Raw genomic sequence first — 16,870 nt, forward strand, 5'->3', positions numbered from 1 at the left:
CAAAGATTACATTGGCCAACTCTCTGCAATGATATATCTCATTCTCTTAAACCTTCGAACTCACAGGGTTGTGCTCCGACGTGGCAACTCCTGCCACCCTTCACATCCGTGGGTTTAGGTGGTTCTGATATATTGGGAACGGAATGAATTATAAGTAACTCAAAGTGTGACTTACTTTATAGACATGCTGTATATCTGTGTTTGTGTGTATAAATGAACAGCACACAAAATGAAAAATTCTGTGTGCGCGTCACATATATCTGCAATCATTCAACAAGCAGTCAAATACTGGTGAAAGTGCCTTATTGTGTAATGGCTGTTACTATCCTCTGGCTACACTGCTGTATAATCACTTCTTCCCCAGTGACCATGTAGTCAGGGTGCAAAATATAGAATTTTCATTTTGCATGGCAAGTTGTAATGTTTCTCTCCACTTTAATTTACCCACCCTCCTGGCTCCTTTCCCTTCCTTCTCTGTGTGAAAACACACTAATTTTCTTATCTGAAGTGGTCCACTGCAAAGTAACATGCAGTGGCCTCACAGACATGTCATTTCCAAATATAGGTTTTTACTTTGGACAGACCTCGTATTTACCATATCACATAAATGCCATTTTATACATAGAATTTTAACCCAAAATTCAATCAATGTGTGTGTATGTATTTAAGTATGCATATATAAAGTACTTACAAGCTTGGCCACGTTCAACCAGCTCCAAGGAATGTTCCTGTTTTTGCTTGTGAGGCAATAATATGTTTCCAGGGGAGCGAACACCCAAAGAAATGTGCAAGGAACCCACACCAATACTGTATTCTGAAAACATGGTGTAAAATCTGGATTTTCAGTGTACCAAGTAACATTAGCATCCTGAAATGAAAGAAAGAAAATATTAATGAAATTCCATTCAATCAAAAATTGAGAACTTATTGTATTTACTACAAAGCATTTTATATACTGCTCTCATGGTATACCTCTAACATTTTTAAGAATTATAAACCAGCAATCAAACCCAACTACTCTGGCACCATCTAGTTCAGTGCACTTTTTGACTCTCTTTGCAGTTACGAGTCTAGTTGGTTACGAAGTGCAACAACAAATTATCTTTGATTTGGTGTCTGCACCATTTGCACTACATTCTGGAGAGGTATACAGTCACGTGGCAAGTGTTAACCAATCGAATGAACGTTTAAAGCAGCAGACAGACATTTGGTGAATCTTCTGAACCCGAACACTGCTTACGTGTGTAGAACAGTTTCCTTGCACCAGGCTGGCACGGGATGTACCTGCACTACACTTGGTGTCAAAAAATGCAGCGAACTAGACTGGGCTTCTGATAATCATGCAATATGATAGTCGAGACAAAATATAAGGAAATGCATTCTTCATCTACTATAACTACTTATATAGTTTGGAAAATAAAAGTTGTGAAAAAACAGGCTGCAGCACTTGCCCCTACACATGTTTTGGGAGGTAGAGAGAAAGCAGATATCTTGCTAATGCACCTACATCAATTAAATCTCCATTCACCTAATCACATGGACATTGTAGAAAATATAAATAATATTATGCATTTGATAAAATGATTTTGATTTAATTTATTTTACTTCGCGTTTTGTGCCTCTTGGCTAATTTGCGAAGATGGGGATGAGTGATGAAATGATGAAATTGATGAATGGACATTCACAAACAACCAAGCCCGACCGGGATTCGAATCCGGGACCCTTGGCGTCGCAGCGCGATGTGCTAACCACTCGGCCACAGGGTCGGGCCCACCAGATGGTGAGAATAGCATATAAGGCTATATATAAGTTGCAGAGAACAGCTTATGGGGCTATTCCCCAAGCATAGCATTTATTTTATCATATTTTATTACATTCATTGGCAGTATTGGGGGCCTTAAGACGACGTAGCGATAACGTCTTCACCTTGCAATCAAGGGGTCCCAGGTTCACTACCCGGTGAAGGCACATTGTGGTTCGGACCCCATTTTAAAATGTAGGTACAGTCTCGATTAACCCACCTGTGCATAAAGTGGACTTCAAATATATTACTTAAGTTACTGCTAAGGAGTTAATCTAAATTAAAAATTGGTGCAACTAATACTGTCACCAGGTAGTGAGAATAGCAGAAAGTACATGATCTGGTGTTGGGAAGTATTTACAGAAATAATTTTAATGCTAACAGCCCAAAACTGACCTGCCTAACCTAACAACGAAAGCATTAAGGAAAGCAATATCCCTTTATACATACATCATGTGACATATTACCAGTACCAATTCATAGTGGAACATCTTGCAGTATTTTTCCAACTTCACAGTGTGCAGAAAAATTACTTGTTGTTGTTGTCCACACGAAAATAAATTCAGGCCGACATAAGTTTGATACACAACTACTAAAGAATGCACACATATGTGTAGTAGGACAGGTTGCACATGCGCAGTTTAAATCTGGTGAAAATAGTCACTTTGATAAAATATTTATTTCAAGGTGAGGTATTAAATAAAACACACACACACACAAAAATACCATTATATAAGAGTGCATCTCTATTTAAAATTTTTCAACATTTCAGGTACAGTAATTCCTTTATATATATATATATATATATATATATATATATATATATATATATATATAAAATGCAAGCAGCTAAACAGGCCAATATATGATGCTAGAAACATCAGCTTCGTGAAACATTCAAGGATTTTAAATGATTACCATGACGAGAAGATTACAATATTATAATGGATGCAAGAAAATTCGGTTTTACAGTTACCATTACAGCTAGCTGTTCATCAGTGCAGGAAAAGGTACAATGATCCATGTGAACTTCTCTTTGAGGCTATATTTCAATACATTGGATGTAGAACTGCAAGAACATGTCAGTTTTTCATGCAACAAGGGCACATATTGAAGTGAGTTTTACGTACTAATTTTTAGAAATCTTGTTTATATACCTATGTTAAAATTTGGGTAACAGTGCCTTCTCCAACGAACGGATTTCTACATTTTTACAGGAGAAACTACTTACAGAAATGAGTTTCTGTAGCATTCTGAAAGTGTGTGGAGGTATTTTCGGTAAATGTTTACTATCCTTCGGACACCTATAACTTCTGAGTTTCGTCAATTTTTGACATTTATACTTACCTATCTGCTCCGCAGATCATTTTTTAACGTGTATTCATGTTTTTTTGATCATTTTTTTTTTAAAAAAGTGTTTTTGTAACTGAAGAACGTACGTTTCCGCAAATGGTTTGTGGGGCTATGTGTCAATGGTTCGTGGGGCTATGCGAGAATGGTGTGTGGGGCTACACATATTTTTTCGAAACCAATTTTCAACTATTGTAACCTATTGTGACCTACCTAACCTAACCTTACCGGAAATGGTTCGTGGGGCTATGCGTCAATGGTTGAATTTCCGCTGTGAAACATTCCCACATCACACAAAACACCTTCCAGATGCTAGACAATACTACAGGAACTTATTACGGTAAGTAGTTTCTTCTGTAGAAATGAAGAAATCTGTCTGAAGGATAGTAAACTACTACCGTATTTTCTTGCATCGTGGAATATATTCGACCAGGAATTCATGTATTTTTGAAGAAAAATATCTCTCCGATGCACAATGACCGTTACCTCCTCTACGTGAGCTGGATGTTCCGTATGTTTCTTGACGCAACCCCATGTAAGTGTTTTCAACCACGCTGTTGTTTTGCAAGAAGAGAGGGTCATTTTTTATTTTAAAGTTGTATCGCATTGTTTTACGAACAAAATTTTAACTATGTTTGCCTAACCTAACCTTGCTGGAAATGGTTTGTGGGGGTATCTGTAAATGGTTTTCGGGGCTATCCGTTAATGGTTTGTGTGGCTATTCAGGTATTTTTTGGTTACGAAGGTTGAAAACACTGCATACCCACATGATCAACTACGCGACTCAAGCTATACCCGCCATATTGTGTGTTATGGAAGCGAAATAACGAAGAACAATAATTACTGTTAATGTGAAAATTATTTCGTGAAAAAAGCAAAAATGCCATCTTAAAGAATCTTTCGCAGTGCAGAATACGTAAGTACAAATGTTAATTGATTGATTGATTTAATTTATTTCACTTCGCGTTTTGTGCCTCGTGGCTAATTTGCGAAGATGGGGATGAGTGATGAAACTGATGAATGGACATTCACAAACAACCAAGCCCGACCGGGATTCGAACCCGGGACCCTTGGCGTCGCAGCGCGATGTGCTAACCACTCGGCCACAGGGTCGGGCAAGTACAAATGTTAAAAATGACTAAATAAACGTGTGAGGTGTGTTCGGTGGAGATCGCACTGGTACCAAAATTTGTTTCAGTAACTGTTCATTAACAAGTTATTATCTTTTATAATCAGTATAACAATTTGTAGATACCCTTTATTTATTTATCATTGTTCATATAATGATTTTGACAGTACTCCTCTGCTTAGCGCTGTTGCAACAATATCCTACAGCATGAAATACTCTTGATATAGCTATGTAGTAATTACACCACTTGTGTTTTTACATAAGAACAACTCCATGTTCATGCATTTATTTAACCATTAAGGAGACATACAACATAGAAATAAAGCAGAAATGGAGCAATTATTATCCAAATCGTAGTAGCACCTATTCGAAACACCCAACAGGGATGCTAGTATTATTACAGGTGAACAATTAATTCTTCCTGTGTTTCACCATGTTGCACTGTATGCCTACATGTGACAATGTTATATAAACCCTTGCACCTGATGCTTAGATCTAAAGACAACTACTAACATGTCTCAACTATGTAAATTAGAGTGTACATGTAGTTTACAGTTATTTTCTTCCCTTTTGGGGTACCTGTACCCTGTCGACACAAAACGCTTTGTCTGAATCTGGATTAGTTATACACCTATGAAGAATCATCGGAGTCACACCGGTAATAACTTTCTACATACTACGTTTAACAACTGCCAGGCTTAGAGAATATATTTATATTTAATCAGTGATATATGATTGGTTTGCTACACCACAGAAGTACAAGAATTTGAAGTTTGTCCATTACTTACCCAAAAAGTACTTCCACAAAACGCATCCAACACCGATTCCTCTTCAGCCATGTTCAGCGTTGCCAGGTCAGATTTTTAAAAATCGGGAGATAGTCCCCTGAAAAATCAGGAGATTTGCTTAAAAAATCAGAAGAACTAAAAATAGCGGATTATCAACGTTCTGGGGGGCGCAAGAGTGCGAAAAGCATTCCACTATCATTATTGAATGTTAATTATTAATTTTATAAGTCAAAAGATAAATTTATTGTTGTTATGTTAATATAAATTTTATTATGAATTTGCACTTAAAGGGGTACGATAACCCCACCCCCTAAATTCACCTAAGGTAAAGGTACAGTTTCCCCCAACCAGTGGCGACGATCTGGTGCCAAAACTGAGGGGGTGCAAGGAATGCCCCCCCCTCTTTCCTAATCGCCGGCACTGCCCCTACACATTGCAAAAAGCAGTGATATTATTGGAAAAATCCGACCTCGATTTTCTGTTCATCTCTCACAAATATTCTAAAATAAGTTGTGACTGCGTGGATGTATGTACTTGGCGTTTAAAAGTGTATGGAAACATTTCGTGACTTTTGTGTCAACTTAGACTAGAGCTTCAGCCACTACGCGTTCGAGGATATATTTTTTAAATATTCTACCTGATAACACCTTAGATTGCTTTTCTTTAAAACTAGCTAAAGTTACAGGATGTAAGAAAGACCACCCTTTTTTTAATACTTGTTCGTATGTGTGGGTGGCAACATTGGTATTTAGTTGTAACCAGTTTCCTCCCCTTTGACAAAAAAAACTCAATGGGGAAAGTTAGGACACCCGCCTTGAAGCCCCCAATGCACAAAGGGCTCAAGAAGCCGCGGGTCTTTCCCAGTGTCATAAAGCCTGGTATGACCCTCCTCCCCCACCACCCTCTCTCTCTCTCTGTGGAATATTCATGGGTCTTTGCATCCCATCAGCCGAATATGTAAATTTTAAATCAACTTTCGATTTTTTTAAATATTTGTTCATTATAAATATTTGAGGAAGCAAGAAATCAGGAGATTTCCCGATTTTCCTGAAACTTGTCAGGAGATCAGTAGATCGTACTGAAAATCAGGAAATCTCCTGCGAAATCAGTAGACCTGGCAACACTGGCCATGTTTCACCTTCTTTTACATCTGTTGCTACAGCTGCCACCTTGCGTTACACACATGAAACTCAAGGTAATTGTTCACTTGAAGTTGCCCTACAATTGATAAGATAACAGATAAAAGCGCTCTGCCTGTTTGAACTGTAAATATTTACACGTGTACAAATTAGCCTACAATTTTTTTTATTCTGAAATGAATTAACACGAGTTACCAGAAGCAGTGGATAATCACAGACGATAATAAACACAGCGATCATAAAGGTGTTAAGAGGTATAGTACAAATGCTTTTTTTAATCAAATAAATTATAAGTATTGCAGGACCTTATTTTTTTATTGTATATTTCATTTTGTACATTTTAAAAAGAACATGCCGAACATGCCGATATGTCAAATGTCTGGCGTGTACATACATTTTACTAGAAACACGTGAAAAACATTTTTCAGATCGAATGTATCTGCTCTCTGACCATTTTGTTTTCCTTGTCATGTATCTTATACGCACGTACTTATTTTTAACATCCTTTAACAGTTTTTTTCTTAACACATAGCTATGGACAGAAAAAAAATATAAGTTATTTTTACTTTTATAATAAAATTTATAAGCTAAAGAAAACTCTGTTTACATTTCTGACAGCGAGTTTCGCGTTTCGTTTGTTTCTTTTTTGTGTAGCAGACGAAACACGCCTGTGTAGTATTGTGCGAACTTGTGTATCATGGTGTAAGTTGAAGTGATAGTAAATTAACTATAAGGATAAACGGTTAATAATAATTTATAACATGTAATTATGGCTCGGGTACCCTTGATTAAATTTTTACAAGAATCCAAGTCTAAATGACGTTTATGGCAACTTTAAGTGCAAGGGAGATATAAATAATCCTGGATCGCTTGTATGCTGTGACAGCGGTGTTTGGACTATTTAATTATATGTTAATGCTGTCAGTTGCTGCAAAGCCAAGTTGTTTTTAATGTCCCCTTTGGTGCAAAAAGTCCTTAAAATTAATTCCAAATTTCATTGTTGACTCAAGATCACACTCGTGTAAAAAGAGATAGAGCGAGTGGAACAGAACTATGAACAGTTACAGTTAAATTTTTTCGGTACTACTTTACTATACCTGAGACACCTGGGAATCATTTCTTTCGCACTTTTTTACATTGCTAACGTACTATTCTGCATTTCGGAACACTTATTTAGGTGAAATAATTGAATTTGTTAGGAAAGTAATGTATATTTCTTACATTTACGAGTACTTATTGTTCTTGTTTATTTCCACACACAACATGGCGATAGCTTACCGTTGATCGTTCCTTGAGCCAGAAAAACCATTGACGTTAACCCAAAAATTCATGATAGCCCCACAAACCATCACGGGGACGAGGTATGCCTACTAGGTTAGGTTAGGCCTGTTAGGTTTGGTTCCATTAGCACTCCTTTCGTTCAATTTAGCATATACGGACAATACGAGAGCGTATTGTGCTCTCATGCAGGAAGCAAATGGCGGCAGCAGCAATAGCACGTCGGAAATAGATTTTCGTACAAAACCACATGCATTCACATTAAAATGAATCAAAATTACATTCCCGAACATCAACAACGCTACAGAAAATGATTTGCGTAAGTACTTTCTCCTGTAAATTTGAAGAAATCTGTCTCAGGTATAGTAAAGTGCTACCATTTTTTCCCTTTGAATGCCCCAGAGATGTATTCTTCGGTACTACTTTACTATACCGAAGACACCTATCAATGATTTATTTCACAATTTTTTACATTGGTAACGTACTATTCTGTATTGCGGAACATTTTTTTAGGTGAAATGAATTTCTAAAGAAAAATACCTAAATTTTTAAAAAAAAATTAAAAACATTTCACAAATTTTTTAACCAAAAAAGTTGAATTTTTGATATAAAGAGTAATTATTAAACCATTGACGTTAGCCCAAAAAATCACGATAGCCCCACGAACCATCACGGGGACGAGGTATGCCTACTAGGTTAGGTTAGGCCTGTTAGGTTAGGTTCCATTAGCACTCCTTTCGTTCAATTTAGCATATACGGACAACATCGGTTTTTCTCGATGACGTGCAGAAAGCAAATGGCAGCAGTAGCAATAGCTCGTCGGAAATAGATTTTCGTACAAAACCACATGCATTCGCATTAAAATGGATCAAAACTGCATTCCCGAACATCAACAATGCTACAGAAAATGATTTGCGTAAGTACTTTCTCCTGTAAATTTGAAGAAATCCGTCTCCGGTATAGTAAAGTGTTACCTTCTTTTCCTTTATTTTCATGCTCACGATCAAGTCACCATAGTTCTTACCTGAGGTTAGCTTCTATGTTTTATTTATGTATTCAAGTTTTGGTAAATATGCAATATGGCCCGAACAGATTTCTTCAAATTTACAGGAGAAACTACTTACTGAAATCAGTTTCTGTAGCATTGTCGAAGTTCTTCGAGGTATTTTCTTTCGCGGAAACTGAAAACTTCACCATTGAATTCTGTAGAACACGAAATAATCACTTTTATGTAAGGAACTTTCAGTTGCTGTAAAGCGACAACATTATGCCGTTGTTTCCATTATGTACCTGCAGATGGCGCGAGTGTCGAAAGTCACGCGGTCTCGCCAGTGTTTCCAAACATGCCTTTTTTTTTTCCAGTGTTTCCAAACGTGCCTTTTTTTTTACAAGAATTTTTTTCTTTTTTAACTATGCTTACCTAACCTGACCCAACCTAACCTAACTTTGCCGGAAATGGTTCGTGGGGCTTTCGTGAATGGCTTTTGGAGCTATCCATCAATGGTTTGTGGGGCTATCGTGAATAGTTTTTTGGGGGGCTATCCGTCAATGGTTTGTGATGACATAATGAAGACGAAAGTAGGTATTTTTCGGTTAAGAAGGTTGAAACACTGCATACCCACTCCAAATCGACAAAAAACAAGCACGACGCGTGATGATCCATGACGAGTGCACGCCATATTGTCTGTTACCCAAGCGGAACAAGGAAGACAAATAATGACTCATAACATGAAAAATTGACACTATTTTATGGAAAAAGGCATAACTTCACCTTAAAGAATCTTCCGCAATGCAGAATAGGTAAGTATCAATGCTAAAATGAACGAAATAAACGAGTGAGAGGTGTTCGGTTTATATCGCATAATTACCCAAGTTTTTGCCAACTAGATTAACTTCAGGATCAATATACGTGGTACACTAGTGTCACCCTTGTGGCAGTGCAAAAACAAATAAATATTTTTTGTCATTTGGAATTCACACAAATTTTGGTGTCCAGTTACAATTATCGTACTCCTTGTGTGCAGGGGTTTATCCAGGATTTTTCTCTTGGGAGGTGTTGGAAACTTTTGGGGGGTGTTAAGTGCATATTTTGGACCGTTTCTAATTCAATTTGTTCATAGATGTTTCCAGAGATTAATCACCCCTCCCTTCCCTTCACGTAACATTTCAGAAGAAAAGATATGTCAAATGCAGGAAAAGATGGAAAATAGATTTTTGTGATAATGTTAACATTTCGAGTATTACTTTCCGATAATGTTCAGTACTTGATTTTTGTATGGGTGTGCATTTGCGTGTCAGAATACAGATATAATATGAGTCTTAAATAAATGAAAACACTGCGAGCGAAGCGATCAAGAATTTTTTTAGAACTATTTCTTTGCAAACTGATAATGCATATTATTAATTAAATATAGCGACAATACTTTCATTTCACAGTATCCCACGATGTTTACTCTTTCCAATCTTGCTTTGCTCATTCGGCATCCTCTTTACCTCAGCACATGCCCCCTGCCCCCTCCTGTTCTAGCTTCAGTTAGAATATGTGCATATATATATATGTTAATAGTTCTATGTTACGAGTGAGGTACAAATTCTGCTGGTGTTTTCAAATCTCTGTTTAAACAATGATTCACAAACTGAAATAAAGTAATGAAACTATATATTTAGAGCATGATCATGAAGACTTTAAAATGTAGTGGGAAGTTGAGATGCTCGTTTGATAGATATTTGGTATTGCTTTTGAACAAAATCGGTCAAGGAATTTCATATTGAAGTCTTATACCCTAACAAAACTTTGGAAAATACTCTTGACGCTGTTGAGAGTTTATCTTTCAAATACTGAACGAGAGATTAGGGAATTAGGAGTCATGTGTATCTTTGCCTTAAAAGAAAATGAAATAACATGTGCAAATAAACGCATGGCATGTTAGCTGCAAAGGGAAGGTAAGGGATTTTCACTTCAAAATTGAGGTAATCCTTATTTTCAATTATTTAAAAATTGAAAAGCAGTTATTTCACTTCCAACACAAAGAGCACAATGAACCAAACTAATTTTTCTCTCTCCACGTTTTCCAGCATGCAGTGTCAAGTGCTGTCGTAACCCCACTTGTGCATCTATGGTTAGATATAAATTTGGGACTTAATATAAATTAAATTTCTCTTTATGTTTAATTCCTTATACTTCCGTTGCTTCCTCTGAAAAGTTGGAAAAAGTTAAATATGTCATTATGTCAGGGAACCAACTATATAAAAAGAGGAAGACAATTTTTACTAAATCTATATCTTTGCAAACTGACAATAACTGTAATTTAATAGGGTGCCAGTAATTTTACAGGACACCATGATGTTAATGCTTTTCTATTCTTATCTGTCTTGCTTGTCCGGCACCCCATTTGTCCTTAGCGTCCAGACAACCACCTCGTGTGGACCCCCTTTTTTTTTATAACTCTTTCTAATATATAATTTCTTTTACAAAGATAAGAACTCATAGAGCCACAAAAATGGTCACATACATCAACTATAGACGCGAATGAATCACTTAGGTTCTTCATGAAATACTTGCTGTTTTATATCAAATACTCTGTCAGTAAATTTTATATTGGTACTTTATAAATATCCGTTGGGAGAAATTATACCTACATATAGTGTCACTGCTTCTCTACTCACCACTTTCGGTTCCTTTCTGTCTGGTTTCATTTTCTCTTTCAAAATCTCGTATCTTCTTCAACCACTTTTGCAGTAAAGTTTCAGACTTTTTTACATTAAGCAGAATGACAACACACGAACTGAGATGCTACACTGAGACTGACCTAAGACCAAAGGCATTTGACTGTTCTCCACCACTCCAAAATCATCCATCTCGCCCAAGTTACAGAAAATAGTGTTGCTAATCATAGTAACACAATTCACTACAAGGAGTCAAACCTGTATCTTTGAATTTGTTCCCTTACTTTTATTGTACATTTTTCACATGAAAGAATCGAAAGAAAAATGCAACAAAATGTACATTTCATTGATTCAGAGCTTGAATTTACAAATCTGTAACGTATTTAAGAAATATTTATTTAGGTATTCAAATGCTGAACTGTCAACACTGTGTGCATGCTCCCTTCAAGGAGGGTGAGAGGTCAGTTTGACATTTTCCAGATGGCAATGTCCCTTCCATGGAGCTGACCAAAGCCTTGTCAAGGGAGCTAATGTTTCTAGGAAATGACGATGCTGCACATTCCACCCTCCTTCCCTGACACTTCGGCTTTAGTTGATCGAAATGTCCATTGGACTCTGCTTCTTGTAGAGCTACAAATGGTTCCTTTCTGTTAATGTTGAAGTATTGTCATTCTATTGTTGATATAAACCGCTCATTACATCAGTTATGGTTCTTAGATCGTACACATCCTACTTGGATACCTGTGGCAATTCCAGAGCTAAACATCCATATTTACACCCCCTACAGGGGGTTGTTCCACTTCTCTGCTTGGGGGGGTGTTCATCAAAATTTGGGAGGGTGTTAGGGGTGTAAATCACTGCTTATGTGTAAGCTTGACAATGCAAAAAAGTTAATGCATATGATAATATCATGACTACATAAATTTTGTAGAAGGTGTGTGTACATTAATTAATTTAATTTTTATTTTCTAGATTGCATAACTATTGAGGTTGTTGAAGTTTTGAAAAGTAATCGAAATGGCAAAGAAGACAGATGCTACACTTCTGGATGTTGACAGATCAATTTTGGAAAACCAACTGTTGCTTCAGGTATGTACACACATAAAAACGTGTGCGTTTATGAAAGAGAGAAAACATATTGCTCTGTGTTCAATTTATTATTTTTGTTTATATAAAGTGTTTTTACATTGACTTTGTATAGCCTAGTTCATTTTTTAACATCATCTCAACTTCATTTACCATTTGAAGCAGAAATTTTGTATCACCATAAATAGGTGAGAGAGGAGGGCTTCCTTTTCCATATTTTTGTGTGTCCACAGTGACGTAAATAACACCCGCACGGTGTGTGTGTGTGTGTGTGTTTGGGGGGGGGGGGTGCACGAGCTTTGGGAGTGCAGTAAGATTGATAAATTTAGAAAGGCTGATAATTTACAAAAGTTTTCCTTTTGGCATTAAAATATATTTTCAACCAAACATATATTTTTCTGTCCATACAACTGCTTTTTTTTAAAGCTCATTTGGAGAGAGCAAGGAGCCCTTCTTGAATATCCTTTATACCGCTTCCCAATATACCTTAATCATGGCACAGCATAATGGACAGAGAATTATTTTACTTATTAAGAAGTGGCGTAAATAACATTTTAGAGAAAGTTAATGAGGTTTAAGCAAAAAAATCAAATATGGGAGTTGCGCTTTCAGTAGGAAGAGATCGTTAACACCACATTTTCTTCTAAATTGAAAAAAAAAAATGGTTTACCATGGAATGTTTCGATTTTTTTAAAATAGAAAGTGAAATTGAGTCTGTGCTACTGTGTATCCAGCCTTTTTCTAAAAGAATCTTCATCAGAAGAGGAAGTTCCCTCTTCTCGCTTGGCATGGCACTGACCGGAAGGAATTGTTTGAGTCATGAAGTTTGGATGTATGCATGAATACCTTCTACTTCAAATATTGCATTGGACATCCTATCGTTTACGTGCATCGGGAGGAGGGGTCGACCAACCCCCTGATAATTGGCACAGTTCATTTCAAGTTACAAAGAAGCAGAACACTTGTTAGTTTTATTGTAATAGTGTAAATATAATGCTTGCAACCTGGAATGTGAGAACATTGAAGAGACCAGGAAAGCTGAGAGAAATAAGAGAAGAAGTAGAAAAGTTTGGAGTGAAAGTGGTAGCATTCCAAGAAACACACTGGAAGGGACAAGGAATGATAACATCTGGAAAACATATACTGATGTATAGTGGAGGAGAAACTGGTAATAATGGTACAGGTTTCCTAATCCAAAACTCTATCAAACTAAGTATTATTAACTTTACAGCAAACAATGATAGGATGGGCTCAGTCAGAGTTAGACCAAAATTCTTCAATATTACAATGTTTTGTGTGTATGCCCCCAGGAGAAGATGGCATAGAATCGCAGCTGCTGAAATATGGTGGAGAGGGAGTGAAGGAGGCCATATATGAAGTGTTAGAAGAAGTTTGGATAAAAGAAGAAATGCCCAGAGACTGGACAATAGGAATAATATGCCCGATACATAAGAAAGGGGATAAAGCTAAGTGTGAAAACTACCATGGGATAACACTACTGGATGGAACTTATAAAGTATTTGGTAAAATTTTAGCAACACAATTGGATGGAAAGAATAATGGGAGATTACCAAGCAGGATTTCGAAAAATTCGGTCCACGTTGGACCAGATATTTTTACTGCGCCTAGTGCTGGAGAAGTTATGACAATTTTAAACAAGTGTATGATAGCCTGGAAAGAAATAAGATCTACAGTATAATGGAAGAGTTTGGAATCCCAAGGAAATTGGTAAGACTGACAAAAATGACAATGAAAACAACAGAATGTAAAGTCAGAGTTGAACAGGAAATGACAAACATGTTTAAAGTAGAGAAAGGACTGAGACAGGGAGATTTTCTGTCTACAATAATATTTAATTTAGTATTGGAAAAAGTAATCAGACAACTGCCAAACAACCCTAAATAGACTAACACAAATAGTATCATATGCAGATGACGTAGCTTTAATAGCAAGGAATAAGCAAGTTATGGAAGAGAGTTATCAAGTGTTAGGAGAGAAAGCTCAAGAACTAGGACTGGAAGTGAACACAAATAAAACCAAATATATGAAGATGGGAGATCCTGAAACAGGCAGAAGAGAACCTTACATAAGAATAAATGGAAAAGAATATGAAAAAGTGGAAGCCTTTAAATTTGGGCTCAATAATAACAGCAGATAACAAGACAGCTACAGAAATACAGGAAAGGATAACAAGTGGAAATCGATGCTATTTTTCTTTGCAAAATATGTTTAAATCTAAGAACGTTAGTAGGAACACAAAAATTAAAATATGTACAACAATTATTAAGACCCATAGTAGTGTATGGTTCAGAAAGTTTGGTGATGTCGGTAAGAGAGGAAGATTGGTTGTTAAGGTGGGAAAGGAAAATAATGAGGATATTTGGAGCGGTAAGAGATAAAGAGGGATGGAGAATGAGAACAAATATGGAAGTACAGGAATTGTTTAATCAGCCAGATATTGTAGTGAAGATCAAACAGGGTAGAATACGATGGGCTGGGCATGTTCAGAGGATGGAAGAAGCACGGGTTGTCAAGAAAATATTCAATGGAAAACCGGAAGGGAGAAGGAGAAGAGGTAGGCCCAGGAAAAGATGGATAGAGGACGTGGAAGAGCACCTAAGAAGATTAGTAGTTAAAGGATGGAGAAGAAAAGCAGAGGATCGAGATGAATGGAGAGAGGTAGTCAGGAAGGCCAAGGACCTACATGGACTGTAGCGCCGACCAGTAAGTAAATACATTTACAGCTAGTCACCATTCAAACAGAATAAACAAACTAAAAACTAAATTAGATAGATCAAAATAACTTGGTGTAAAATGTAGGAACCAGGTTATGCCTGGTTATGTTTCATATTCATATGTTTCAAAGAATAAATGGTTCCACCATTTTGAAAATTGCAAAAAAATAAGAGTGTGCTATGAGAGGTCAAACAGCATAAAGTTCATGAATAAAATTGCCCCTCAACTTTTAAAGCTTTTTCTTGAACGAGGTGTGTAAAAGTTAATAACAAAATGGAATAACCATGCATTTCAGTACACTAAGTGCATGAAATGTAAAAACAAATTAGAATAAGAGTTTACTACTACTCCTGCTGCTGCTCTTACTACTACTACAAAATTGGATATACCATTGCTGTATTTTTATTAGTTATTATTATATAATATGAATCATAGCCATGATAATAATTATTGTTATTATTTCTACTATTCAAGTGTTATCAATAGCCTGATCCCCTCCCTTACAAAAATTTCTGGCAACAGTCATGATGGCCAACTCAACACTTAAATATAATCAATGCTCATAATATAATAACTTTGGAAGTCACTGGATGTCCATAGTCGAAATTGTGAGAATTAAAATGGTTTGTTTCGTTTCAGAAAACCTTTGTCATTGTTGATCTCTAGTTATTTAGTGTTTCTTTTTTATCTCTCTTGTGAAGATAGGTTAATTTATGACCTCTTACATAATTCTGAGCCAGTAACCTTCCTGGTAGTGCATTATTCAAATTCTTTCAGAGGATAGTGGGTCTACGACGTGCCAAAATCACCACGTACCGATCTTCCCTGCGTGTTGTTTTGCGTGGCCACCCTGTCCTTGGTCGATCAGCAACTGATTGTGTCTCCCTGAACTTTTTCACACTCGAGAGACATCACTTTGACTCACTCCAACACGGGCAGCAACGTCCACTTGGCGATATCCCTCTTGCAGCAGCGTTACAATTCGAATGCGGTCCGTAGCAGAAATGGTTGCTGCAGGCATGTTGCCCTTCGTTTTCCACCCACTGTCTGTGCAGTTTCCAACTAACAAGTGCGGATAAGACACGGACAATGCCTCCCATCGGGCTGTGTTACCACTCTTACCTGCCAGAAAGTAGAAAAATCTTCGAAGAAAGTATTTTGTTGTGATGAAAAACACACTCAATTTCGGGTAATTGATGGGGAATCTCAGGTTTTACCACAATGAAAATTGTTACACAGCATAATCAATTCATGTCAAACATAATGTTAAAAAAAAAAGAAAGTTGGTATTTTTCATAGTAAAAATATCAGGTTTCAGTATTTGGTGTATGAACCCATGTTTCCACTGGAACGAGAATGGCTGTCATTTTGCAATCCTTTCTCCTGCCACCTCGAGAATGGCATTTACAACTTGAGACTAGATGGTCCGGAACAAGAAAGGCCTAATTACTTCAGCAAGAAGAAATCACATTCTTTCTTTTGTCCTTCCAGTAATGGTTGTAAATGCCTGTCAGGTTCTCCATCTCACAACTGCTCATTGAAACACCTAGCATAGGAAGCTCGATCTAGGCCACTTTTAGGGAGTGGAGTGATCAAAAAGGCTTTCTCATTCCCAAGCGAGAAAGGTCTGATTCTCCCATCTTTTTCATACTCATGCTTCTAATGCATTTCCAGTTCTCTGTCTTGCCCTTTGCGGCTGCCTCTTCATTCAATGATTAGCCTCTCAGGAAAGTCTGAGGCTTCTTGAGGCCTAATTTGATCTGCACACATGCTTGACATCCAGTGGAGTCACATTGCACCAGTGGTTGCAATCACATTGCACAGTGGTTGCAATCACATTTTACACTGTTGGTTCAGAGAATGCATCTGTATAACGAAAACCAAGTCATAAAATTTT

At 36.9% G+C, this 16,870-nt stretch overlaps 2 protein-coding genes across 16 annotated transcripts in view; one reads left to right on the forward strand and one right to left on the reverse strand.

The window, feature by feature from the left end:
* MRP (Multidrug-Resistance like Protein 1) overlaps nucleotides 1-16,870 on the reverse strand; it is a 212,893-nt gene that overhangs the window by 156,103 nt on the left and 39,920 nt on the right. For 8 of the 14 annotated variants that reach the window (XM_083125088.1, XM_083125092.1, XM_083125082.1 and 5 more), the window contains exons 1-2: nucleotides 5,069-5,119; nucleotides 692-868 (exon numbers count right to left, since the gene is read on the reverse strand). In XM_083125088.1, the coding sequence (XP_082981214.1) occupies nucleotides 692-868; nucleotides 5,069-5,119 (228 nt within the window). Of the gene's footprint in view, nucleotides 1-691; nucleotides 869-5,068; nucleotides 5,120-6,194; nucleotides 6,287-16,870 lie in introns of those variants that run through there. The other 6 variants (XM_083125089.1, XM_083125086.1, XM_083125087.1 and 3 more) reach the window with 1 other exon arrangement.
* LOC145989771 (PIH1 domain-containing protein 1-like) overlaps nucleotides 6,257-16,870 on the forward strand; it is an 80,078-nt gene continuing 69,464 nt past the window's right edge. The window contains exons 1-2 of one of the 2 annotated variants that reach the window (XM_083125097.1): nucleotides 6,257-6,461; nucleotides 12,124-12,240. In XM_083125097.1, the coding sequence (XP_082981223.1) occupies nucleotides 12,169-12,240 (72 nt within the window). In that variant the 5' untranslated portion in view covers nucleotides 6,257-6,461; nucleotides 12,124-12,168. Of the gene's footprint in view, nucleotides 6,462-6,842; nucleotides 6,910-12,123; nucleotides 12,241-16,870 lie in introns of those variants that run through there. The other variant, XM_083125096.1, reaches the window with a different exon arrangement.

This window comes from Lepisma saccharinum, chromosome 7 (assembly GCF_977018435.1).
Source record: "Lepisma saccharinum chromosome 7, izLepSacc3.1, whole genome shotgun sequence".
NCBI lineage: Eukaryota > Metazoa > Arthropoda > Insecta > Zygentoma > Lepismatidae > Lepisma > Lepisma saccharinum.